The following is a 27,467-nucleotide window of genomic DNA, read 5'->3' as shown; positions in this document are numbered from 1 at the left end:
CGAGGCACAGCCTAGAAACCACCCCGCACGCGGCACTGCTAGTAACAGTGACTCACACACACACTGTAAAAAAGAAGGAACTCTTACCATTTGCCACAGTATGGATGGAACTGGAGAGCATTATGCTAAGTGAAATAAGCCAGTCAATGAAAGAAAAATACCACATGATCTCACTCATTTACGGATAATAAAGACCATTATAAACTGATGAACAAAAATAGAATAGATACAGAGGCAAAGCAGAATCAAACATACTGTCAAACTACAGCAGGAAGGCCGGGGAGGGTTGGGGTTGGGTAAGAGATCAACCGAAGGACTCCTATGCATGCATATAAGCATAACCAATGGACACAAGACACTGGGGGGTAGGGGAGGCCTGGGGAAGGTCAAGGGGGAAAAAAAAGTAGACATATGTACGACTCTTTGTAATACTTTAAGCAATAAAACAAAATTAAAAAAAAAAACTGGTACATCTACATAATGGAATACTACGAGGCGGTAGAAAAGAAGGAATTCTTACCATTTGCAACAGCATGGATGGAACTGGAGAGCATTATTCTAAGTGAAATAAGCCAGTCAGAAAAAGATAAATATCACATGATCTCATTCATTTATGGAATATAATGAACAACATAAACTGTTGAACAAAAACAGATCCAGAGACAGAGAAGCATCAATCAGACTGTCAAACCTCAGAGGGAAGGTAGGGGAGGGTGGGGGGAAGGGGGAGAGATCAACCAAAGGACTTGTATGCATGCATATAAGCCTAACCAATGGACACAGACAACAGGGGGGTGAGGGCATGAGTGGCGGAGGGCATGGGGGGTTAATGTGGGGATAAGGACACATGTAATACTTTAATCAATAAAGAAATTAAAAAATAAATAAAAATATATTTCTTAAAGGTGAAAATGTTCATAAATGTCAAAGAAAAAAATTAAAAAAATAAAACAAAAAAAAGAAGTTTTTTTGCCACAGCCATTTCCTTCCCCCTCTCCTCACCTCCACTGCTGTACATATTCCCTACCCCTTGTAACCAGGGGAGCAATGGGAAACAGCTGCTGAGTGCAAGGGTGCTCTCTCTCCAGGGAGCATGCCCATGCCATTTCTTTATCCCTCCCCCTCACATATCACCTAACATCTAAGGGACCCCATGAGACTTGCAACCAGGGGAGTAATAGGCAGTGGCAACTGATCTTGGGCTACACCCCTGAACCTGTCTCCAAGGTTTCCAGTGAGCCAAGGCAGCCCAACCTTTGCTCTCCTGTTGCTTCTTCTATGCCCTTCCTTGTTTCACTGTCCTAAGTATATTTTTGTTGCAGCCAATAAATTCTTGCTTGGTTTTCTACACTTTGTCTCTTGATTGAAACCTCTTTCCCTCAAAAGACAAGAACCATGGTCTCCTTCTCTCCCAGGTAACATCTTTTTGGTGCTGCAACTGGGATTACTCAGACCGTAAGTCCTTTGGCCATGAGGCAGGAGAAAGGGCTGCTTTACTCTTCCTTCTTGTCTATGATTGGGAGGGTGAGGCAGTAGTTCTAGTTAAAAGGGATAACTGTCTGCGAACGGAAAACTAAAGTAATAATGAGTATCTGGTGATCAACTGGCACAGAAGATATGAGGCACATCTTCCCTCCAGTCTCTGCAAGCAGACATTCTTAGGTGATAGAGTCATTGTGGAGGTGTTGGAGAGTATCCCTGTTACATGCAAGGGCCTCATAAAGACTCCAGAACACAACTGTAATTAAACTTTGGCCCATCTGGATGGTGTATGTAAGGTTTGGTTGCCCAGCACTCAGGGTCCTCACGGTTGTTTCAAACAGCTGTGAGAGAAATCAAGACATGTAAAAGGAGAGAGGATAGCCAGCAGGCTTCAAGGCCTCTGGGAGCCTCCTCCACAAGCAACACACTCTGACCCACCACATTGATTCCCAAGAATTCTGCTCACAGTCATAACTCCCCCACACCCACATTCTCAGTGTATAATCATGCAGGTTGTTATTTAATATGCCTTGCCTGCCCAACCTTACTGCTTAACCTACACTCTCGCTTATCTCTTTGCTACTATTGTGTCTAGGAAATCTATCTGCTCTCTTCCAGTCAGACCTATTGGGTAAATATTTTTGTCCATCACCTACAAAATCTTTCAGGGTTTAACAGGGTCAAGTCTCTATAGCACTTGGTGGGAAGTACCGTGATAGAATTTCTATAATATAATGGGTTATGGCAGGCACAGCATTCTCACAGTTAACAATGTCAGAACTCTGAGTAAGGGTCCATCTCGTTGGAGTGGATCCTAGAGGGGTTCAGCAGAAATGGCATCAACAACATCAAAGAAATAGCAGACATAAAGACTATAAGATATTATGCAGAAGTCCAAGGTACAAGACAACTAGGAGGTAAAGGGCACCCTAAAATTACCTCAAACCACTAGTCCTTCCATTTACCACTCCTTATTTACATTAAGAACCTTTTAGCAAAACCCTACTCTATACAACCCCTTTACTCTGTTATTTCTTAGGGATACAATAGCTTTATTTTTTTCTGCTCTTCTGGTCTGGTCGAGCAGACTTGCCTGCTCCCAGATTTCTAGGCATATCCCACCCCAACCAGGTGTGTGGAGACATCCATTACTCAGCAAGATTTGACTTCCCATCCTCTGAGATTATGGTGAGATTACATGGTCCCATCCCCACTAGACCCCTGAGATGTCAGATGCTAACCCTTGAGCGCTGAGACCCCAGACTCTAGAATTGACCCCCGGATGTTGAGCTAATTCCTAATCTCCAAATGGGAATCAACCTTCTACGCAGGATGGGAGTTCTCTGGCCTGTATTTTGGCTAACTGGGCACAATTGGATCCCCAAACCTTAAATAAAAAACGAATTTTCTATTGTAATTTGGTCTGACCATAATATAAACTCCCCGATGGGAATTCATGGCCTCAAAATGGGAGCATTAGTCACAACACTATCCTTCAATTAGACTTTTTCTGTAAGCAACAAGGCAAATAGTCAGAAATTTCTTATGTCCAGACATTTTTCCTATTATGAGAATGGGAGGATCTCCTCTGGAAATGGACTTACATTGGCTATATTACAGCCAAAGACCTTATCTTGCAACCTTGCACTAAAGGCCAACAATATTTCCTCTGCCATACCCCCAATTCCATTGCCTAAACTTTCTCTCTATCAGGCTATGCCTCCATACATGGAAAAATAACCCCCTGTCTTTGGAACTGGAAAGGTCCTTCCCCTGCCAGGGTCTGCCCTCTGGTGGAAGTGCCAGGAGAATGCAGCCCATTGCTTATCCATAAACCCTTCTCGCTTGAGCTAAAACAAATTAAGGCAGATCTCGGGAATTACTATGTTGATGACTTCCAACATATATCTTTAGTCTATGAATTAATGTGGAAGGAAGTAATAATAATAATATTGGGCCAAACTCTGTCAGATACTGAACTCTTCTGAAGCTAATAAATGCCTACACCCCAGTCCTCCTCCTTCTATAGCTCCTCAACTATATCCTTTGCTCTCTGAGCTTCATTGTCTGGACTTGCCCTTTCCCTCCTTTCTTACTTACCCTTATATCTCCTCCACTACTAATTCCTACTAACTTAAGGGAAAATGAGAATAAGAATTGTAACAGCTCCCTTTGGAGAAAAGTTGGCCTCAGCCAGAAAGGAACCAACAACTGTTCCCAATTTTCTACAGGACCCTGATGGATCACAACAAAATTTAACTGTTAGAACATGTAGTTCTGGTTATTCTAACTCAGGGGTCCTCAAACTACGGCCCACGGGCCACATGCAAATACAAATATTGTATTTGTTCCCATTTTGTTTTTTTACTTCAAAATAAGATATGTGCAGTGTGCACAGGAATTTGTTCATAGTTTTTTTTTAAACTATAGTCCAGCCCTCCAATGGTCTGAGGGACAGTGAACTGGCCCCCTGTTTAAAAAGTTTGAGGACCCCTGTTCTAACTATTCCAATTAATATACCTACTGGTTTCTGAGAGCAAGGCAACACAATTGCTAAATTGGGTCTTCTAGGAAACGATATAGAAATCTATTTGTATTGTAGAAAGCCAGGTCACCTTAAAAACAATTGTAGAAAACCAAAATGGGACTTAGGAAGAGAAAATAAACCAGAAACAACACAGAGTTGCTCCAAGGTTGTTTTGGGAGAAGTTAAACTTATAAAAAGGAAAGCCTATAAGGCCCTTGTAGATATTGGGGCTACTTTATCTGTCCCTAACCACAACCAACTTAAGTTGCCTCCTCCTTCAAAGTGAAGCTTCTATACAAATGACAAAAAATATTTCATCAATATCTGACTTTAAATCAGAGCCTGTTCCCTTCCAACAAGGAAATATTATGGGACGATACTATCTTGCAGCTAGGACATGTTTTTCCCTTCCCATAGGAAATGGATAGAGGTTCCATATATCGAAGCCTTTATGGTTCTCAGAAGTGACCCGAAGCTATGTGCTGTCTATGAAGCATCTATCCTTTCTAATAAAAGAGAAACATGATAATTAGCATATGACCGCTACCCTTCCCATTGGCTAATCAGGGCAATATGTAAATTAACTGCCAGCCAAGATGGCGGCCAGCAGCCAGGCAGCTTGAAACTAACATGAGGCTTGCTTGCTTCAGTGACGGAGGACTCCAACGTTCCCCGCCTGCCGCTGCAGGCCTCTGAGCTGCAACTCTAAGCAACTATGTTACAAATATAGAAGCTAAACAAAACCCCAGAAACCTGCATTAGTCCGCCGAGCTTCAGCCAGCAAGATCGCAACATTGTTTCAAATACAGAAGGTAAACAGAGGCCAGAAACCTGCTTTCAGCAGCGGAGGCCTAAGAGCTGGAGCCAAGCCTCAAAGCTAAAGCTGGCCCAGAATGAAAAAAGAAAAAAAGGAGTGGTTGGGAGTTTCAGTCACCCGCCAGCCTGAAAACAGCCCTCAGCACCTCACCCAGACTGGCCAGGCACCCCAGTGGGGAACCCCACCCTGAATGGTGTGTGACCAGCTGCAAACAGCCATCATCCCCTCACCCAGGCTGGCCAGGCACCCCAGTGGGAACCCCCACCCTGATCCAGGACACCCTTCAGGGCAAACCAGCCAGCCCCCACCCATGCACCAGGCCTCTATCCTATATAGTAAAAGGGTAATATGCCTCCCGGCACCAGTATCAGGGTGACAGGGGGCAGCGCCCAAACCCCCTGATCGCCCTGCGGCTCTGTGTGTGACAGGGGGCAGGGCCACAACCTCCCTATCCACCCTGCTCTGTTTGTGACAGGGGAAGGCGCCCCAACCCCCTGATCAGCCCTGCTCTGTGCCTGATAGGGGGGAGCTCCCCAACCCCCTGATCGCCCTGTGGCTCTGTGTGTGACAGGGTGCAGCGCCCCAACCTCCTGATCGGCCCTGCTCTGTATGTGACAGGGGGCAGCGCCCCAACCCCCTGATCGGCCCTGCTCTGTGTAGGGTAGAGCCATAACCTCCCCATCGGCCCTGCCCTGAGTGTGAGAGTGGCGGCGCCCCAACCCCCTGATCGGCCCTGCTCTGTGGGTGATAGAGGGCGGCGCCAGACCCCCCACTCCATGGGCTCTGCTCTGTGTGTGATGGGGTAGACCCATAACCTCCCCATCAGCCCTACCCTGAGTGTGACAGTGGCAGCGCCCCAACCCCCTGATCCGCCCTGCTCTGTGGGTGACAGTGGGCAGTGCCCCAACTCCCCTATCGACCCTGCTCTGTGCGTGACAGGGGGCAGCGCCCCAACCCCCGGATTGGCCCTGCTCTGTGCGTGACAGGGGGCAGCGCCCCAACCCCCGGATTGGCCCTGCTCTGTGCGTGACAGGGGGTGGCTCCGCAACCTCCCCATCGACCCTGCCTTGAGTGTGACAGGGGGCGGTGCCTCAGCCCCCCAATCGGCCCTACCCTGAGGGTGACTGAGGGTGGCATCACAACCTCCCAATCTGCCCTGCTCTGTGCATGACAGGCGGTGGCGCCCCAACTCCCCAATCGGCCCTGCTCTGAGCCCGACCAGGGGCTGCACCTAGGGATTGGGCCTGCCCTCTGCCACCCGGGAGCAGGCCTAAGCCAGCAGGTCGTTATCTCCCAAGGGGTCCCAGACTGCGAGAGGGCACAGGCAGGGCTGAGGGACCCCCCTCCCCCCCGAGTGCACAAATTTTTGTGCACCGGGCCTCTAGTCTTATATAAAAACTGCAGTTTGAAATTTTAACCCTGCTATTTTGGCTTCTGTAAATGCTTGCTTGCTTAAATAATAAGGAAAATAAGACTACTCCCATTTCAGAGAGGCCATTAAACCTTCCCCAGACGAAGTTATCAGTGCTGGCACCAGGCAAAGCCTTTGGTTGAGGTCTCAAAGCCCCAACACATAGGGGCTCTTTAAGAGCTTGCAAAGGACACCGGAAAACCCAATATTTGGGAGACTAGGGTAATAGGGTATAAATACAGGAAACTTCCTGTGTGACTTCACCCAGTATTCTAGAGACATTTTCCTCTGGGTCTGCGTGTAATAATAATAATAATAATAATAATAATAATAATAACATAACTCCATCTCTCTAAGCGTTGCTTGGTCTTCTCCTGTCTTCTGTAACATCTATAAACTAGAAAAATATACCCAAGTGGAAATAAACATTCTAAAAGTGGATGGATGAATTTGTCAGTCCTTTGCCAACATTTGGGTGACAAACCAATTGTTGAGGTATAAGAAAACTGTCTGTGTTTTACAAATGAAGTCTTCACAGAGCAGGAGGTGTGGTTCCAGAAACAAGTCAAAGCCCACCAAATCCTTTGACCTTTTCCAAACACCCCTATTCATTTCAATAGGTTTATAGATAATAGACTTTTTAAAACCAAAGTCCCAGGGCCTGTGAAACGCAAATACCTGAACTTCACCAAGAACTGTATCTAAGCCATCTTTTTTATTTTTTAAATTTCTTTTTTTTCTTTATTGTCTGTACCCATGGGTTATGCATATATGCTTACAAGTTCTTTGGCTAGCCTCTTTCCACCCATTCACCAACTCCCACTTTAATTTCTGGAAAAACCTTATCTAGGTATTTTGAAAGAATAAGAAATACTGAAACCTTGATTAATAGACAAGTCTTAAGTTCATATGCTTTTGGCTTTTTATTGCAAAAAGTCTTTAAAGTGGATTAAAAAATGTTAATATAGCCAAAACCGGTTTGGCTCAGTGGATATAGCGTCAGCCTGCGGACTGAAAGGTCCCAGGTTCGATTCCGGTCAAGGGCATGTACCTGGGTTGCGGGCATATCCCCAGTAGGAGATGTGCAGGAGGCAGCTGATCGATGTTTCTCTCTCATCGATGTTTCTAACTCTCTATCTCTCTCCCTTCCTCTCTGTAAAAAATCAATAAAATATATTTTTTTAAAAAATGTTAATATAATGTCCTGTGAGTTGTTGAAGGTTGTTTCTGAGAGTGAGTGTGTTAGCCAATAGAGGTTGTGAAATGGGTTCATTAACATTAATCTAAGAAATGCTAGTTACTTACTTTTCAGTTAAGCTTGTTTTTTCCCCCTAAAGAAATTTGGTAAACTACACCTTCATAAGCAATATGGAGACATTTTATATTTTCTCCCTATCTAATTCCTCCAGAATTTCGAAACTCTCAATGAGTGAATATTATTTTCAGGATAATATATTTGTTTGCATAAATCCAATAAGTATCTGTTCTCTTTAGTGTAACAGGACACATAAAATCAGGTTCCAATTGTGGTTTTATTAACCAAGTCTTTGAGTGGAATATCATGATCAAGAGAGACATATCAGGACTCTGATGTCACCAGAAAGACTTAAGGAATTGATATTTACTTTGAAACTAATAAATGCCCCTTGGGAAAAAAAATGGCCTGGTACCTTTCTTATTTACATGGTTCATAGCAGTCTTTCCAGGTAAGAAACGAAGGTTGCTTTCCTGGGAGATGCAAAGAAAGAACCTCAAGACATTTTGGGGACCTCAAGAACTTGAGGAGTCTAACCACATAGGAAGACTGACTAGAGAACCAAGGCAATCTTAAGAGCCCATTATGTTGCATCACTTGACCAGGGACCAAACTGGAAGTCTTGTCCAACTATTCATAGCCAATATCATCCTCCCCTCTGACCTCAGATCTTAGGCAGGGGCTTTGCCCCAGAATAGACCTTGATATCAAAACACATCAGAAAAAGAAGCTACCAACTGATATGTTTAAAACCCAAACTGAAATGACTGGTGAGGAACTGTCTCTTTCTTTTTTTTTTAAAATATATTTTATTATTTTTTTTACAGAGAGGAAGGGAGAGGGATAGAGATTTAGAAACATCGATGAGAGAGAAACATCGATCAGCTGCCTCCTGCACACTCCCCACTGGGGCTGTGCCCGCAACCAAGGTACATGCCCTTGACTGGAATCGAACCTGGGACCCTTGAGTCCGCAGACCAACGCTCTATCCGCTGAGCCAAACTGGTTAGGGCAGAACTGTCTCTTTCAAAGCAAAACTGTAAAATGTGGAAGAGGAACCTGCTTACTATGGGCAGATACCAATGTAAGGAATTACGAATTCTGAAAAAACAGGTAAACATGACACAACTAAAAGAAACTAGTAAACATCCAAAACCTGACCTATAAGAATAAGATATATGGTGTTAGACAAAAATTTCAGAATAAGCATCTTAAAGGATTTTAATGAGCTATAAGAATACCCAGACAACTACACAACATTAAAAAAATAATGCACAAACTGATTTCAACAAATAAATGGAAACTACCAAAAAGAAATAATCAGAAATTCTAGAGCTGAAAATACAATACTGCACTGAGGAATTCAATAGAGAACTTCAAAAGCCAATTAAGCCATGCAGAAAAGTCAACTGCCTAAAAGACATAACATTTGAAATTACCTAGTCAGAGCAACAACAACAAAAAGAATAAAAAACAATGAAGGGAGCCTATAGGACTTATGAGGCAAAATCAAAAGAAAAAATATGTGGATCACGGGAATTCTAGAATTAAAAAAGAGAAAGGGACAGAAAGTATATTTAAACCAATAACGACTGAAACTTATCAAACCTGGGGACAGAAATGAATACTAAGTCCCAAGGGGCATGACCCTAAAGCAGTGGTTTTCAACCTGTGGGTCGAGACCCCTTTGGCAGTCGAACAACCCTTTCACAGGGGTCACCTAAGACCATACTGAATATCAGATATTTACATTATGATTCATAACAGTAGTAACATTACAGTTATGAAGTAGCAACGAAAATAATTTTATGGTTGGGTCACAACATGAGGAACTGTATTTAAAGGGCCAGAAGGTTGAGAACCACTGCTAAAGGATCCCAAAATGATTTAACCACAAAAGAACTACACTGAGACACATTATAATTAAATTGTCAAAAGTAAGACACAAGGAAAGACTTTTAAAAATATCAATTGAAAAGAGACAAGATACCTACAAGGGAATCCTCTCCCCCACAAAACTTCAACAAATAAACACTGAAGGAATCTACCACTACTAGACCTGCCTTACAAGAAATGCTAAATGATTTATTTGAAAAAAAAAGCAAGAGAATGCTAATTAACATTATGAGAACATAAGAAGGTAGTATAAAACTCACTGGTAATTGTAAATATGTAGTCCAAGTTTGATTCTTTAATATGGTAATAGTGGTGCATAATTCATTTATAACTCTACAAGAAACAGACAGCTATGTGTGTGTGTTGGGGCGGTGCAGGGGAAGAACTGGATGAAAGAAGGTGAAGATATCAACCAAAGAACATATATGCATAACCCATAGACACAGACAACAGTGAGGTGATGGCCAGAGGGAAGGGGGCACAGGGACATGTTGGATGTGAACAAAGGGAGAGGATGGGGACATCTGTAATAGTGTCAACAATAAAAATAAGGTTAAAAAGAAAATGAATTAAAAAAAAACAACAAATCTAGTGAAAATAGGCACAACTACAATGATATGTTATTGGAAGCATGGTATTTAAAAAAAATACGTAATTTTCCCAGCTGGTGTGCCTCAGTGGTTGAGCATCAACCTATGAACTGTGAGGTCACAGTTTGATTCCTGGTCAGGACATATTCCACAGGTTGTGGGCTCAGTCCCCAGTAGGGAGTGGACAGAAGGCAGCCAATCAATGATTCTCTCTCATCATTGATGTTACTATCTCTCCATCTCCCTTCCTCTTTGATAACAATAAAAATAAATTTAAAAATATATATATAATCTGTGAACACGGTATATTCTTCCACTTGTTTATATCTTTCTCTATATCTTTTTTCAACATGCTATAGTTTTCCAAGTATAAGTCTTTTGGTTAAGTGTATTCCTAAGTATCTTAATTTTTTTGTTACAATGGTAAATGGGACCATTTGTTTAGCTTCTCTTTCTGAGAATTCATTATTAGTATAAAAAAACCACCAATTTCTGAGTGTTGATTTTGTATCCTGCTAAATTGCCAAATTCATTTCTTAAATCTAGTAGTTTTTTGGTGGACTCTTTAGGCTTTTCTATGTACAATATCATCACATCTACGAATAATGAGAGTTTTACTTCCTCCTTTCTAATTTGGATTCCTTTTCTTTCTTCTTCTTATCTGATTGCCATGGCTAGGACTTCCAGTACTATGTTGAATAAGAGTGGTAATAGCAGACATCCTGGTCTTGTTCCTGTTCTTAGAAGAAATGGTTTTAGTATTTTCCCACTTAGTATGATGTTCGCTATAGGTTTGTCATATAGAGTAAAGCCTTTATCATGTTGAGGTATACTCCCTCTATTACTACTTTGCCAATGGTTTTTATCAAAAATTGATGTTGGATTTTAGAGATTGATTTTTCTGCACCTATTGATATGATCATGTAGTTTTAGCACTCAATTTGTTTATGTGATATATCACATTTATTGATTTGTGAATATTACACCAGCCTTGCATTCCTGAAATAAATCCCACTTAGTCATGGTGTATAAACTTTTTTCATTATTTGTTATTTTTATTTTTAAGTAATCCTTTATTGTTGAAAATATTATATATGGCCCTGTTTCCTCAATTGACACACCTGCAGTCAGCCCCCGCCCCCAGCCTCAGGCCTTCAGCACCCTATGTCTGTGATCATGGGTTATGCATATATACATACAAGTTCTTTAGTTGATCTCTTCCCACCCACCCACCCTCCCCTGCCTTCCCTCTGAGATTCTTCAGTCTGTTCCATGCTTCTATGTCTCTAAATCTATTTTGTACATCAGTTTATCTTGTCCATTGAGTATGATGTTTGCTATAGGTTTGTCATATATGGCCTTTATCATGTTGAGATATGCTACCTCTATTCCCACTTTGCTCAGAGTTTTTATCAAAAATGGGTGTTGGATTTTGTCAAATGCTTTTTCTGCATCTATTGATATGATCAGGTGATTTTTGTATTTCAATTTGTTAATGTGATGTATCACGTTTATTGATTTGAGAATATTGTACCAGCCTTGCATCCCTGAAATAAATCCCACTTTGTCATGCTGTATGATCTTTTTAATATATTGCTGGATCTGACTTGCTAATATTTTGTTGAGGATTTTAGTATCTATGTTCATCAGGAATATTGGCCTGTAATTCTTTGTTTGTAGTGTCTTTACCTGGTTTCGGAGTTGGGATAATGCTAGCTTCATAAAAAGAGCTTGGAAGTGAGAAACTAAGATGGCGGCATAGGTAAACACCGGGAAATTGCTGCCTCCCACAACAACTTCAAAAATACAACGAAAAGACAAAACGGACATCATCCAGAACTACAGGAAGGCTGGATGAGTGGAAATTCTACAACTAGAAGGAAAGAAAAGCACACTGAGAGCCAGAGGAGCTGCGGAAGTAAAGTGCAGAGGTACGGAGGCTCGCGCGCGCGCGGAAAGGGGCTGGCACCAGAGAACGCGGCTGTCTTTTTGAATCGGGAGGGAATCACAAGCTCCCGACTGCTCTGAACTCCGGTTCCGGGAAGTCTCTGGGGGCCCAGGACTCATACGGGGAGAAACTGGACTGTCTGGCAGCAGTCAGAACTCTGAACTTGAGGGTGGCTTTCCCTCAGAGGTGCTTGCAGCAATTATCGGGACACTGAGATACGTGGCCCCTTAGGGCAGGGCTGAGGATCCGCCATAGCTGCTTGCTCCGCACTTTGATTCCCTGAGACCCCGCCCCACCCAGGCTGCGGCAGAGGCTTTTGCATATGAATGCCCCAGCCCTTTGCAACCTGAAAATTATCTAACAACTTGCAGCTGGGCCAGACAGACCCAGAACTTCCAAGAGAAGGCCCAAGGCCCCACAGCAGCTTGCATTGCTTCACAGCTCGGCCTCATCAGGGCACCTCCAAACTCCAAAAAAAGGAAGGGGAATCTGCAGTTCTCTTTGTAGCTCCTGCCAGGTAACCTCAGGAAGAGGATCAATATGCACCTCCTTAGATCCAAGAGCCAGTGTACCCAGTTGTCAGAAGGGGACCATCTGGATTACAACTCCTCAGATCCATAAGGGACACACTCAGGGGGCAGACTCAGTGAGCACCAAAGCCCCACTGAAGCAAGTCTTGCCCCAGAAGGGTGTCTTCAGCACAGAAGTTCTCCCACTGCAGACACAGCTGATTCTCACTGCCAATTGGCCTGGAGGTCAATTCCTCCCAGTGATCCTACAACAATCAAGGCATAACTACAACTAGACTGTGCACAAAGCCCACAAGGGGGTGCACCAAGAGTGTCCACCTCAGGTAACTGGGGAGGCTGAGCCACTGGGCCCTACAGGACACCTAGCACACAAAACCACTCTACCAACACAGGGAAGCATAAAAAATGTGGAGACAAAGAAACAGGTCACAAATGACAGAAATAGAGGAAAGCAAATGACTGGATATAGAGTTCAAAACCATGTTTATAAGGTTTTTCAAGAATTTTATGGAAACCGCCGATAAATTTAGTGAGACCCTGGAGGATATGAAAAAAGACCAACTAGAAATTAAGCATACACTGACTGAAATAAAGAATAATATACAGAGATCCAACAGCAGACAAGAAGATCCCAAGAATCAAGTCAAAGATTTGAAATATGAAGAAACAAAAAATACCCAACCGAAAAAGAAAAAAAGAAAAAAGATTCCAAAAATATGAAGATAGTGTAAGGAGCCTATGGGACAACTTCAAGTGTACCAACATCAGAATTATAGGGGTACCAGAAGAAGAGAAAGGGCAAGATATTGAAAACCTATTTGAAGAAATAATGACAGAAAACTTCCCCTACCTGGTGAAAGAAATAAACTTACAAGTCCAGGAAGCGCAGAGAACCCCAAACAAAAGGAATCCAAAGAGGACCACACCAAGACACATCATAATTAAAATGCCAAGAGCAAAAGACAAAGAGAGAATCTTAAAAGCAGCAAGAGAAAGACAGTCAGTTACCTACAAGGGAGTACTCATACGACTGTCAGCTGATTTCTCAACAGAAACCATGCAGGCCAGAAGGGAGTGGCAAGAAATATTCAAAGTGATGAATAGCAAGAACCTACAACCAAGATTACTTTATCCAGCAAAGCTATCATTCAGAATAGAAGGTCAGATAAAGAGCTTCACAGATAAGAAAAAGCTAAAGGAGTTCATCACCACCAAACCAGCATTATATGAAATGCTGAAAGGTATTCTTTAAGAAGAGGAAGAAGAAAAAGGAACTCTTACCATTTGCCACAGCATGGATGGAACTGGAGAGCGGATAAACACCACATGATCTCACTCATTTGTGGAATATAATGAACAACATAAACTGATGAACAAGGAGTGATCCAGAGACGGAGAGGAATTGATTGGACTGTCGGGCCTTGGAGGGAAGGTAGGGGAGGGTGGGGGTAAGGGGGAAAGATCAACCAAAGGACTTATATGCAAGCATATAGGCCTAACCAATGGACACGGACAGCGGGGGGCGGGGGGTGAGGGCATGAGCAGGGCGGGGGTAGGGGGTAACGTGGGGATAAGGACACATATGTAATATCTTAATCAATAAAAAATATATTTTAAAAAAAAGAGCTTGGAAGTGTTCCCTCCCATTGTATTTTTTGTAATAGTTTTAGGAGTATAGGTATTAGTTCTTCTTTGAATGTTTGGTAAAACTCCCCTGTGAAGCCATCCAGACATGGGCATTTGTTAGTTTCAAGTGTTTTGATTACTGCCTTGATTTCATCAGTTGTTATTGGCCTATGCAGATTTTATGATTCTTCCTGATTCAGTTTTGGGAGAGTGTATTTTTCTAGGAATTTGCCCATTTCATTCACATTGTCCGGCTTGTTGGCATATAGTTGCTCATGGTATTTTCTTACAATCCTTTGTACTTCTGTGGTGTCAGTGGTCACTTCTTTGCTTTCATTTCTGATTTTATTTATTTGGGTTCTCCCTTGTTGTTTCTTGATGAGTCTGTCTAACCATTTATCAATCCTGTTTACCCTTTCAAAGAGCCAGCTCTTAGTTTCATTAATTTTTTGTAGTATTTTTTTAGTCTCTATGTCATTTATTTCTGCTCTATTTTTTATTATTTCATTCCTTCTACTTACTCTGGGTTTTTCTTATTGTTCTCTTTCTAGTTTTTTAAGTTCTAGGGTGAAATAGTTTCTTTTCTCTTCTCTTCTTTTCTTTTCTTTTCTTTTCTTTTTTTCTTCTTTTCTTTTTTCTTGGTAGGCCTGTAGTGCTATGAACTTCCCTCTCTGGACTGTTTTTACTGTGTCCAAGAGATTTTGGGGTGTTGTATGTTCAGTTTCATTTGTTTCCAAGAAATTTTTTATTTCTTTCTTGATCTTATTGGTAACCGATTCATTGTTTAATAACATGCTATTTAGCCTCCATGTGTTTGAGTATTTTGGGGTGTTTTTACTGTACTTGATTTCTAATTTCATTTCACTGTATTCTAAGATGATTGCATGGAATCTATAGACTTCCTCAGATAGTATGGACATTTTTATGATGTCCATAGTATTTTAATGATGTCCATATTACCCAACGCAATCTACAGTTTCAATGCAATCCCTATTTAAACAGCAACAGCATATTTTACATATCTAGAAAAAATAGTCCAAAAATTTATATGGAACCACAAAAGACCCCGGCAGCAATCTTGAGAATGTAGAACAATGTTGGAAGAATCACATTACCATATATCAAGTCATACTACAAAGTCACCGTAAGCAAATCAGCCTGGTACTGGAACAAGAACAGGCATATAGATCAATGGAACAGAACAGAGACCCATGAAATTGACCCAAGCCATTATGCTCAATTAATATTTGACAAAGGAGGCAAGAGCATACAATGGAGTCAAGATATTCTCTTCAATAAATTGTGTTGGGAAAATTAGACAGATACATGTAAAAAAAATGACACTAGACCTCCTACTTACACCATACACAAGAATTAACTCAAAATGGATAAGGCTTAAATGTAAGTTGGGAAGCCATAAAAACCCTAGAAGAAACCATAGGTAGCAAAAATCTCTCATAGCCATTTGTTTATGGATACATCTCCTAGGGCAGTGGTAGGCAAACTGCAGCTCGTGAGCCACATGAGACTCTTTAGACCCTTGAGTGTGGCTCTTCCACAAAATACCGACTTCTGCGCATGGGCCACAAAGTTTCAATCGCACTGTATGTGCATGCCCGCACATGGTATTTTGTGGAAGAGCCACACTCAAGGGGCCAAAGAGCCGCATGTGGCTTGCGAACCTCAGTTTGCCGACCACTGTCCTAGGGCAACGGAAACTAAGGAGAAAATAAACAAATTGGGCTACATCAAAATAAAAAGCTCTGCAAAACCAAAGAAACCATCAATAAATGAAAAGGGATCCCACTGTATGGGAGAACACATTTGGCAATGATACATCTGATAAAAGGTTAATATCCAAACTACATCAGGAACTCATATAACTTAACCAAATGAAGATAAACAATCCAATTACAAAATGGGCAAAGGACCTAAATAGACACTTCTCCAAAATGGACATACAGATGGCCAAGAGACATAGGGCAAAAAGGCTCAAAGTCACTGATCATCAGAGAGATGCAAATTAAAATGACAATGAGGTATCACATCACACCTGTCAGAATGGCTACCATCAACAAATCAACATATGACAAGTGCTGATAAGGATGTAGAGAAAAGGGAACCCTAGTACACTGCTAGTGGGAATGCAGACTGGTGCAGCCATTATGGAAAATAGTATGGAGCTTCTTCAAAAATTAAATATGGAACTGCCATTTGACCTAGTGATCCCACTTCTAGGAATATATCTTAGGAAACCTGAAGCACCAATCAGAAAGAAGGCATGCACCCCTATATTTCATAGAAGCACAATTTACAGTAGCTAAGATCTGAAAACAGCCCAAGTTCCCATCAGTAGATGAGGGGATAAAAAAGGTGTGGTACATTTATACCATGGAATACTATGCAGCAATAAAAAAGAAGGATCTCTTACCCTCTGAGACAGCATGGAGGGACCTGGAGAGTATCATGCTAACTGAAATAAGTCAGTCAGAGAAAGACAAGTATCATATGATCTCACTCATATGTGGAATCTAATTAACAAAATAAAATGATGAATGGAGTGGATCCAGAGTCATGGAAGTATGGAACAGAGGGAAGAATCTCAGAGGGAAGCTGGGGGAGGATGGGTGGGTGAGAGATAATCAACCAAAGACCTTGTACATATACGTATATGCATAACCCATGGATACAGACAGTGGGGTGGTAAGAGCCTGGGGCGGGGAGTAGGGGAGGGCTGGAGAGGGTTGATGGGGGAAAAATGGGGATATATGTAATACTTTCAACAATAAAGATTTAAAAATATATATTGTATTTTTCCCAGCCAGCATGGCTCAGTGGTTGAGCATTGACCTATGATCCAGGAGGTCATGGTTCCATTCTTGATCAGCTGGATTCCTAGTGTGGGGCATCTGGGAAGCAGCAAGTCAATGATTCTCTCTCAACATTTATGTTTATATTTCTCTCTCCCTCTCCCTTCCACTCTGAAATCAATAAAATATATTTTTAAAAATTATCTTTTTCAATCCAAAAACAGTATGTCTTCTTTTTTTATTAATGTCTTCTATAATTTATTTCAGCAATGTTTTGTCAAAAATCTAAGACTGTATAAACTGGGTTGAATTTATTTTGAGTACACTATTCTTTTTGATATTTTTGTAAATAAAGTTATTTTCTTAGTTTATTTTCTGTTGTTTTTTTGTTGCTAGTTTATAGAAATTAAACTGATTTATTTTGAAGTGTTGACCTTGTATCCTACAGCATCTTTATTGAATTTATGTATTAGCACTACTTGGTTATACTACCAAATATATATATTACACATTTTATAACTATATATATATGTGTATATATATATAGAGAGGGTTATAAAATGTATAATATATATAACTATATGTATATATAACTAAATGTATATATGTAGTTATAAAATGTATAGTAATATATAACTACATATATAGTTATAAAATGTATAATATATATAGAACTATATAAAATATATAATTTTATTTATTCCTTTCCTACATAGGTGTGTTTTGCTCCTGCCTAGAACATCCTATCTAATAAAAGAGAACCATGGTAATTAGCGTACGACCGCTACCCTTACCATTGGCTAATCAGGGCGATATGCAAATTAACTGCCAGCCAAGATGGTGGCCAGCAGCCAGGCAGCTGGAAGTGAACATGAGGCTTGCTTGCTTCAGTGATGGAGGACTGCAATGTTCTGCACCTGCCTTGCCGGCCTCTGAGCCTGCAGTTTGAAACATTGTAACAAATATAGAAGCTAAAAAAAAACCCAGAAACCAGCTTTCAGCCAGCCTGGATCTCAGAGCTGGAGTTATACATTGTTTCAATTATAGAACCCAAACAAACCAGATACCTCCTTTCAGCAGCTGAGGCCTCAGAGCTGGAGCCAGAGCTAAAGCTGGCCCAGAATAAAAAAAAAAAAAAGAAAAAAAGAAGCAGTTGGGAGCTTCAGTCCCAGCCTGAAAACAGCCCTCAGCCCCTCACCCAGACTGGCCAGGCACCCCAGTGGGGACCCCCACCCTGAAGAGTGTGTGACCAGCTGCAAACAGCCATCATCCCCTCATCCAGGCTGGCCAGGCACTCCAGTGGGGACCCCCACCCTGATCCAGGACACCCTTCAGGGCAAACCAGCCAGCCCCACCCATGCACCAGGCCTCTATTCTATATAGTAAAAGGGTAATATGCCTCCCAGCACCAGGATCAGTGGAGCCACGAGGCCTCCTGGCGCCGGGATCAGTGTGACAGGGGGCAGCGCCCAAACCCCCTGATCACCCTGCGGCTCTGTGTGTGACAGGGGGCAGGGCCACAACCTCCCTATCCGCCCTGCTCTGTTCCTGACAGGGGAAGGCGCCCCAACCCCCTGGTCAGCCCTGCTCTGTGCCTGATAGGGGGGAGCTCCCCAACCCCCTGATCACCCTGCGGCTCTGTGTGTGACAGGGTGCGTCGCCCCAACCCCCCCCCCCCGCCCCCCCGCCCACGGGCCCTGCTCTGTGTGTGATGGGGTAGAGCCAAAACCTCCCCATCGGCCCTGCCCTGAGTGTGACAGTGGTGGCACCCCAACCCCCTGATCGGCCCTGCTCTGTGGGTGATAGAGGGTGGCGCCCCAACCCCCTGATCTGCCCTGCTCTATGTGTGACAGGGGGCGGTGCCCCAACTCCCCTATCGGCCTTACTCTGTGAATGACAGGGGGGAGCTCCTCAACCCCCTGATCGACCCTGCTCTGTACGTGACAGGGGGGAGCTCCCCAACCCCCCTGATGGGCCCTGCTCTGTGTGTGACAGGTGGGAGCTCCCCAACCCCCTGATCGACCCTGCTCTGTGTGTGACAGGGTAAGGAGCCCCAACCCCCCTGATGGGCCCTGCTCTGTGCGTGACCGGGGGCAGCGCCCCAATCCACAGATTGGCCCTGCTCTGTGCATGACAGGGGGTGGCGCCACAACCTCCCCATCGACCCTGCCTTGAGTGTGATAGGGGGCGGTGCCCCAACCCTCCAATCGGCCCTACCCTGAGCGTGACTGAGGGTGGCATTGCAACCTCCCAATCTGCCCTGCTCTGTGAATGACAGGGGGCAGTGCCCCAACTCCCCAAACGGCCCTGCTCTGAGCCCAACCAGGGGCTGCACCTAGGGATTGGGCCTGCCCTCTGCCACCCGGGAGCAGGCCTAAGCCAGCAGGTCGTTATCTCCCGAGGGGTCCCAGACTGTGAGAGGGCACAGGCCAGGCTGAGGGACCCCTCCTTCCCCCTCGAGTGCACAAATTTTTGTGCACCGGGCCTCTAGTCTAATATAATTTTAGTAGAAGTGGCAAGAGTGAACGTCTTTGTCTTGTTCCTGTTCTAAGGGTGAAAACTTTTAATCTTTAATCTGTAACTATGATTTTAGCTGAGATTTTCATTACTACTGTTTATCTTTTCTATCTTTATTGTTGAAAGTATTACAGATGTCACCTTTGTTTGTTTTTTTCCCATTGATTGCCTCCACCCAAAACCTACCCCTCCTAAACCTTCACCACTCAATTGTTTGTGTCCATAAATTAATATAAGTACCCCAGTTAATCATTTCACAACCAACCCCCACACCCACCTTCCCTCTGAAATTTGTCATTCTGTTCCATGCTTCTATGTCACTGGATCTATTTTTTCATCACTTTGTTTTTTTCAATAGATTCCACTTACGAGTGAGATCATGTGATACCTATCTATCTCTGACTAGCTTATTTCACTTAGCATAATACTCTCCAGGTTCATTCATGCTGTTGTAAATGGTAAGAGTTCTTTCTTTTTTTACAGCTGCATAGTATTCCATTCTGTAAATGTTCCACAGCTTTTTTATCCACTCATCTGCTTATGGGAGCTTGGGCTGTTTCCAAATCTTAGCTATTATAAATTGGGGATATACATACAAGTGCCTATATTCTTTCTGAATGGTGTTTCTGGATTCTTAGGATATATTCCTAGAGGTGGGATCACTGGGTCAAATGGGAGTTCCATTTTTAATTTTTTGAGGAAACTCTATACTGTTTTCCACAGAGCTGAACTAGTCTGCATAGTATTAGGGCTCCCTTTTCTCCATATCCTGGCCAACACTTGTCGTTTGTTGAATTGTTGATGATACCCATTCTGACAGGTGTGAGGTGATACCTCATTGTGTGGTTAATTTGCATCTCTCGGATAATTAGTGAGTAAGCATTTTTTTTCTTCATATGTCTCTTAGCCTTCTATACGTCAACTTTGGAGAAGTGTCTATATAGGTACTTTGCCTGTTTTTAAATTGGATTGTCTTCCTTTTGTTAAGTTGTGTGAGTACCTTGTATATTTTGGAAATTAACCCCTTATTGGATGTGTCATTGACCAATAAGTTCTCCCATGCAGTGGGTTCTCTTTTCATTATTTGTTGGTTTCTTTTGCTATGCAGAAGCTTTTTATTTTGATGTGGCCTCATATATATTCCAGAAAGCTCATATATTTTGCTCCTGTCAAGTGAAATGGTCTTTAGATACCTATTAATTTTAGGTAGTTTGTAGTGGTGTTCGAGTCTTCTATTTCCTTGTTGGTCTTCTGTCTAGTTGTCCTATTACTGATTGGCTTTTAAGTGCCAGGCTTGACAAAAGGTCCATTAAATATATTCCCATGAAGCATAAGACCTCATTAGTGTTTAGCGAGAATCAGGGACATACTGGAAAGGTTTTAAAGTGTATTTGAGTTCTTTCTCTCTCTTTTTTTGTTTGTTTGTTTAGCTGTGAGGAAATGCTTCAGTGATATCTTAGTTCCACAACATGTGATAAAGATGCTGGGATTTGTTTGGAACATAATCTACTGTGAATATTGCATTGGAACACTATTTATGTGATGAATTGCTGCCTTGTGTTAGAGTGTTGCATAGAATTACTTTTGTTTCAGAAGGTTTTCAAGAGGAAGAATCCCAGGTTTCTGTGATAAAGAACTTGTGCCAGATTCAGTGACTAGATTTTAAAGGTGGGATCTGTATGGCTAAGAGAGCAGCCATAAGTTAGTGTTTTAGTGATATTAATAATATCTGATATTTACATTTTATAAGGCTCTCTCCAAAGTGCTTTGTGTTAATGAATTTAATGGGGTAAATTACTCATTTAATTTTATTTTAGGATTTAGAGTCTTGGCCTATTTTTTCCAGTTCATCATTTTCAGTGTAATAAGCTTTTTATTAGGAGTAGAAGGCCCTGAATTTGAATTTCCACACTTCTGCCACTAGCACTGTGGTCTTTTGTAAGTTATATCACTAATCACTTCCTCAATTTTTCATGTTAAAAGGGTGGCTAGGTTAAATACTTTCCAAGGACCTTTCACCATTCTCATTCCCGAGCTCTCACTTTGTCTTACCAGTTTATCTCTTTTTAAAAAAAAATTATTTTTGACGCTATTACAGATGTCCCCATTTAACCCCCACTTAGCCCCTCCCAGCTCCCTCTGGCCATCTCCACACTGTTTTCTGTGTCTATGGGTTATGAATATATGTTCTTTGGCTAATCCCTTCACTTTCTTTCATCCAGTCCCCCCTTCATGCTCCCCTCTGATAGCTGTCAGTCAGTTCCATGTATCAATGCCTCTATTTCTATTTTGTTCATTAGTTTATTTTGTTCATTAGATTCTCCATATTATTCTTGACAGCAATCTGGACTCTATATCTTGGGTCAGTCCCAAAAGGCATGTGGGTGACTTTAAGGACTGCTTTACAAAGGAAATTCCAGATATCTTGCAACTTGGAGCCATGGAGAAATCAAATAATACTAACCTTAAATACAGCTTCCTCATTTTTCTTGGCCACCCTTATCTCATCAAATGATCCAATCAGTGGGTCCTTCTGGGATTCAATGCTGTTGTGGAAAAAAAAAGGAGAGTTTTGTATGAGCCCTTCTTTCTTTTCTGGGATTGCTGCCTCTCATGGGACAGACTCAGATTTTTAGCCATTTTGGCATATAACTTGGTTTTTAGAAAGAACATATTGTAGCCCTTTGGAAAATCCTCTAACAATTCCTGTGGGAAAAGTCTGTTACTTGATCGATGACACTTGAGGGAGTGTGGCATTCCCAAATTAGCCCATAAGTTTTAAAACTCTTAGGTTTGTTTCTTGAATCTGTAAATAATAGTTATATACCACCCAGGCTTTAGAGCCTCAGTTTCCTCATCTGTAAAATGGAAAGAGGATTGTTCAAATTGAAGAATTCTTAACTTGGAAGACCTATAGCCAAGCATACAAAGATAAAATCCCCACACACTTTCTTAAGTTGTATGCAAAATTATATTTACATATATTTTGGGTAGAGAGTGCATAGCCTTCATTAGATTCCAAAACATATCCCATAATTGAAAAGAGGTTAAATAACCACTCTTCTAAATGAGCTAACTTAGAACTCTAACACACTGAAACCCTTTGAAGTAACCTAGAAAAGTGGTTCTCAAAGTATGGTCTATGGACCAGAAGAACTGCATCACCTGAGAACTTGTTAAAAATTCAGGGTATCTATCTGTTCTACTCCCAGATGTATTAAATCACATTTTTTTAAGTGGGATTCAGAAATCTGTGTTACAGAAAGCAATTGAGGTGATTCTAATATACATGAAAGTTTGAGAACAACTGACCTAGAACAATTCCATCTTGTTGCTTGGCAGGAAAACCAAGTTCAGGGAGGGAAAGGATTCACCTAAGGTCATGCAGTAAATCAGAACCCAGGTCTTTTCACTCCTAAGGCAAAACTCACTTCCCTATACTTCCAAAAATCTTCATAGCTCTGAAATTCTATGGATCTAAGCAAAGGAAAATCACTGAAAAAACTATCAGTAAAGACAATAGCTTTGTTCCACAGTTCAAAATACTTCATTGCCTTGAATACCTTCTTCCACTTTAGAGCTGCTATGATTAAGGAATGCTTATATGCCTCAGTGTATTTTTACAGGAGAAATAGAATAAAACTCTGTAATATGGTAAAACTTATTTATTCTGACCTAGTGCATTGCTTTAACTTCCCTTTTGTTTATGCCCATAAAAAAAGTAAATATGTTTTTTCCACCCTCTTTTTCTTTGACTGAAGGTATCAGCTCTGAAACCAGGTGATACAATTATAGCTGTAAATTAGAGAAAACTTAGACAGACCTAAAGCTATTTTGATGGATCAATGATGAAAGCATCAATCTCATGATACACTCTCCATGAAAAGTATCACAGAACAAGAACTAAAATAAGACACATATGCCAATTTTATAAAATGTTCCCTTCTAGATACAATTTAGTTTTTAGCCAGTGTGATATTAGAGGAAAAAATAGTTTTAAGCTGAGAGCTGAGGGCCTCAATTTTACTTTGTGACGAATAGGATTATAGCTATCCTACAAGGCTTCTAGAATTCTTGCAAGGTCCATTGTGGAAGCAGATATGAAGGTGCTTTAGACATAGCTTACAATATAAAAGCATAAAGTTCTCTCTCACTGTCTGCCTCATATGTGTTTCCACTTGTTCCAAAATATCATATAATAATTCCCACTGTTCACAAATCCTGAAGAGCCCTAGCTGATTTGGCTCAGTGGATAGAGCATCAGCCTGAGGACTGAAGGGTCCCAGGTTCAATTCCAGTCAAGGGCACATGATAGGATTGAGGGTTCGATCCTCAGTAGGGTGCATGCAGGAGGCAGCCAATGATTCTCTCTCATCTTTGATGTTTCTATCTCTCTCTCCCTCTCCCTTCCTCTCTGAAATCAATAAAAATATATTTTTAAAAAATCCTGAGGAAAATGCACCAGAAATGTGGGAAGACAGTTTGGGCCGGGTGGTTGGAGCCTCGCCCTATACACCAAAAAATTGCAGGTTTAATTCTGGTCAGGGCACATACTGGGGTTGTGGGTTAGGTTCCGGTAAGAGAGTGTACTGAAAACAAATCATTGATGTTTCTCTCTCACCTGGCTCACATGGATGTTTCTCTCTCTCTCTCTCTCTCTCTCTTTCTCTCTCTCTCTCTCCTTCTCTCTCTAAAAATTAATAAAAACATAGCCTCAAAAAATTGGGAAGATAATTTTGGCATTTTACAGGCAGTATAAAAGAGCAGATAAGATCATGGGCTCTGGGACAATTTTTCTTAGGTTTGCGTCCTAGCTGTGAGGCCTTTGACACACTAGTTAACTTCTCTGTGTCTTAGTTTCTTCATCTATAAACTAGAGATAATAATAGTGGCAAAGTTATAATGAAGGGTACATGAGTAAATACATGTAAGATATTTATAATGCCTGAAAATTATTACTTGATAAAAATTAGCCATTAGCCATTAGTATTGTTGTTACTGAAAGAAGCTCCTGAAGTTATATAATGTCTGTTATCAGAAATTTTGTGGAGTAGTTCATTGTAGCCAGGCCTAAACATCGGCAGATGCACCAAATGGAGGTTTCTAAGCAAGGACATGGGGCATCCAGATTATGAGGCAGCCATTAATAAAGTAGAAATGTTTTCTAGTTCTACTAAGGTATAACTGACATATAAAAATATATACATTTAAGATGTACAATGTGATTATTTGTTACACATACATATTGCAGACTACTTACCATGATAAATTTAGTTAACACATTATTTTAATATGTTCTGTTTTTTAGAGAGAGAGGAAGGGAGAGATAGAAACATCAATGAGAGAGTGGGAGACATTGATCTGCTGCCTTCTGCGTGCCCCCTGCTGGGGATCAAGCCTGCAACCCAGGCATGTGCCTCGGCTGGGAATTGAACTGGTGAACTATTGGTTCATGGGTTGATGCTCAACCACTGAGTCACACTGGCCAGTCTAGTTAACACATTCTTTGCCTCATGTTATTATCATTTTGTGGTTGTTATGGTGAGAATATAAACCTTTACTCTCATAGAAAATTTCAAATATACAATACAGTGTTCTTAACTATAGTCATCATGTTGCACATTAGAGCTCTGGAACTTATTCATCTTATAACCAGAAGTGTGTACCCTTTGATCAATATCTCCCCATTTTTCCCAACCCTCAGCCTCTGGCAATGACCATTCTACTCTGTTTCTATTGGATTTATTTATTTATTTAGTTAGTTAGTTAGTTATAATAGCTAAGCTCTGGAAACAGCCTAAATGCCCATCAGTAGATGAGTGAATAAAAAAGCTAGAGAGATACTAAAGATGGCTGCTGATGGGACAGCAGGCTGCAAGATAGTGTCTGAGTGAGAGTGAACGGAAAGTGTGTGGAATGTGGGGAGTGACTGTATTTGTGAGTGAGGGACAGCCATATTCCATGGGACTGTTGGGGAATGGCAGACCAGGCGCCCCTGGCCGGGCAGCCTCTACTACTGCTGAAATCTCTCCCAGAGCAGCCAGCTCTGCTGCAGAGACTGCCATCCTGAAGGAGAGACCGGCTGTGATTGGAAGCACAGCCTTACCTTCAACTGGGGAGACCTCCGAAACTTCCCAAGACCCTATAACCACAACGCTCAGGGACCAGCTGTCTCAGCTACGAACCCACAAACACTGACACTCCAGCCACCCTAACCACGGGCGCCTAAAAAGTCTGTCCAGGGGGAGACAAAGCGGCGCCAAATACGTGGACAGGCCCTGTGCCTTCTCACGGAGCAGACAGAAGGAACAGCTGAATCAAATAACATCCACCTGGAATTGGTGAATTAAACACAGCTAATGAGGCAATCTGTGGATGGAAAAGTCAAATATTGCCTAGAGAGAGGTGAGATCTGGGATCCAGGCTGGAGGGAGAAATGCACACAGTGGGGACAAGAGTCTCAGAGGGAGACTGCACCCCACCAAATCCACGGCCCTTGGGGTCAGTGTAGCCCTCCAATGTGGAAGGAGGTTCACAGGGCTGCTGGCCGAGGGGGACTCTAGATATTAGCCCACAGGTGGGCTGGGCCCAGAAAGGCAGCTTGAAGTTCTATACTGCCTGTACAGTGCCAGGGGAAAAAGGCATGAGTCTGCATGATTTCTCTGTCCTTTTATCTTTATACCTCCTTGCTTTTGCTTTCTAAGTCCAGTACATAGGATCTTCCAATTAAAAACACTCACCGAGACTGCAGAGGAAAGTTGTTTTTGTGGAAACTGGGGGTCAGAATAAGGAGAGGACAAGCCAGAAACCAGCTCTGGGGCAGTCCATCCCTCTAACCGAGTATTAAGTGCAGCAGGGAAAGAAGAGTCTACTCTAAACACTGCATAGAGGGGCCATTTAGTCCTGGATATTAATACAGAAACACTGCCACCCAGGGGTTGTGTCAGAAATTGATTCTTGTGTAAATACAACTGAAGGCAGGGAGAAATAAAGTGAGCAGAGTTCCAGCCTGCCTGAAACAAGGTTGTGGTTTATGATACAGAGGAGAGGTGGATCTCAGGGAACTTCAACACTGTGCTAACTACCTGACAGGAAACAGATGTGCCAAGCAGAACAGTAGAGGAAGTGAACGAATTTAAGTACTTCACTTTTTTATTTTTTTATCTTGTACTTAAGAAACTAAATTTTTTCTCACTTGAATTTACTTTTTTATTATTATACTAGAGGCCTGGTGAACAAAAATTTGTGCACTGGGGGGGGGTGTCCCTCAGCCCAGCCTGTGCCCATTCACAGTCCAGGACCCCTTGGGGAATGTCCACCTGTCGACTTAGGCCCACTCTCTAGGGGATCAGGCCTAAGATTGCAGTCAGACATCCTTCTAGCAGCCAGGGAGCCCTTGGGGATGTCCGACTAAAGGCTTAGGCCCCCAAGGGATCAGGTCTAAACTGTTAGTTGGACATTCTTAGTGCTGCCACGGAGGTGGGAGAGGCTCCTGGCACCACCACTGCGCTGGCCAGCCATGAGCCAGCTTCTGGCTGAGTGGCACTCCCCATATGGAAGTGCACTGACCACCAGGGGGCAGCTCCTGCATTGAGCATCTGCCCCCTGGTGGCCAGTGCGCATCATAGCAACCAGTCATTCTGCCGTTCAGTCAATGTGCATATTAGCCTTTTATTATTATTATATAGGATGTCCCTATTTCCCCCCTTTAGCCCCTTCTACCCAGCTCTTGCCCCCCACTTCTCTCTGGCCATCACCATACTGTTGTCTGTGTCCATGGGTTGTGCATATATTTTCTTTGGCTAATCCCTTCTTTAAATTCACTTCTTTAAATTTGTATTTTCAGATAAGTGCTTATAACTGCACTATTATATATTTTCTATCATATCATTTAGAATTAAGATATTTTTAATTGAAGCCTTGTAAATTTTAGTGCAATTTAATAAATTATGCTAGAAGCAATTAGGAGATTTTTTTATGTAATGCAGATACATTTCAATTAATATTTTATTAATTTTTAAATTTTTTAATATTTTAATTTGAAATAATCTCATACAT

General features: G+C 42.0%; 1 protein-coding gene across 2 annotated transcripts in view; it reads right to left on the bottom strand.

The window, feature by feature from the left end:
- LOC118654202 (vascular endothelial growth factor receptor kdr-like) overlaps nt 1-27,467 on the bottom strand; it is a 463,598-nt gene that overhangs the window by 20,981 nt on the left and 415,150 nt on the right. For both annotated transcript variants that reach the window (XM_036305522.1, XM_036305523.1), the window contains exon 29: nt 21,874-21,955. In XM_036305522.1, coding sequence (XP_036161415.1) covers nt 21,874-21,955 — 82 coding nt within the window. The remainder of the gene's footprint in view (nt 1-21,873; nt 21,956-27,467) is intronic.

The sequence above is a fragment of the Myotis myotis genome, unplaced genomic scaffold (assembly GCF_014108235.1).
Source record: "Myotis myotis isolate mMyoMyo1 unplaced genomic scaffold, mMyoMyo1.p scaffold_m19_p_4, whole genome shotgun sequence".
NCBI classification, from domain to species: domain Eukaryota; kingdom Metazoa; phylum Chordata; class Mammalia; order Chiroptera; family Vespertilionidae; genus Myotis; species Myotis myotis.
This window is presented reverse-complemented; position numbering and strand designations above follow the sequence as displayed.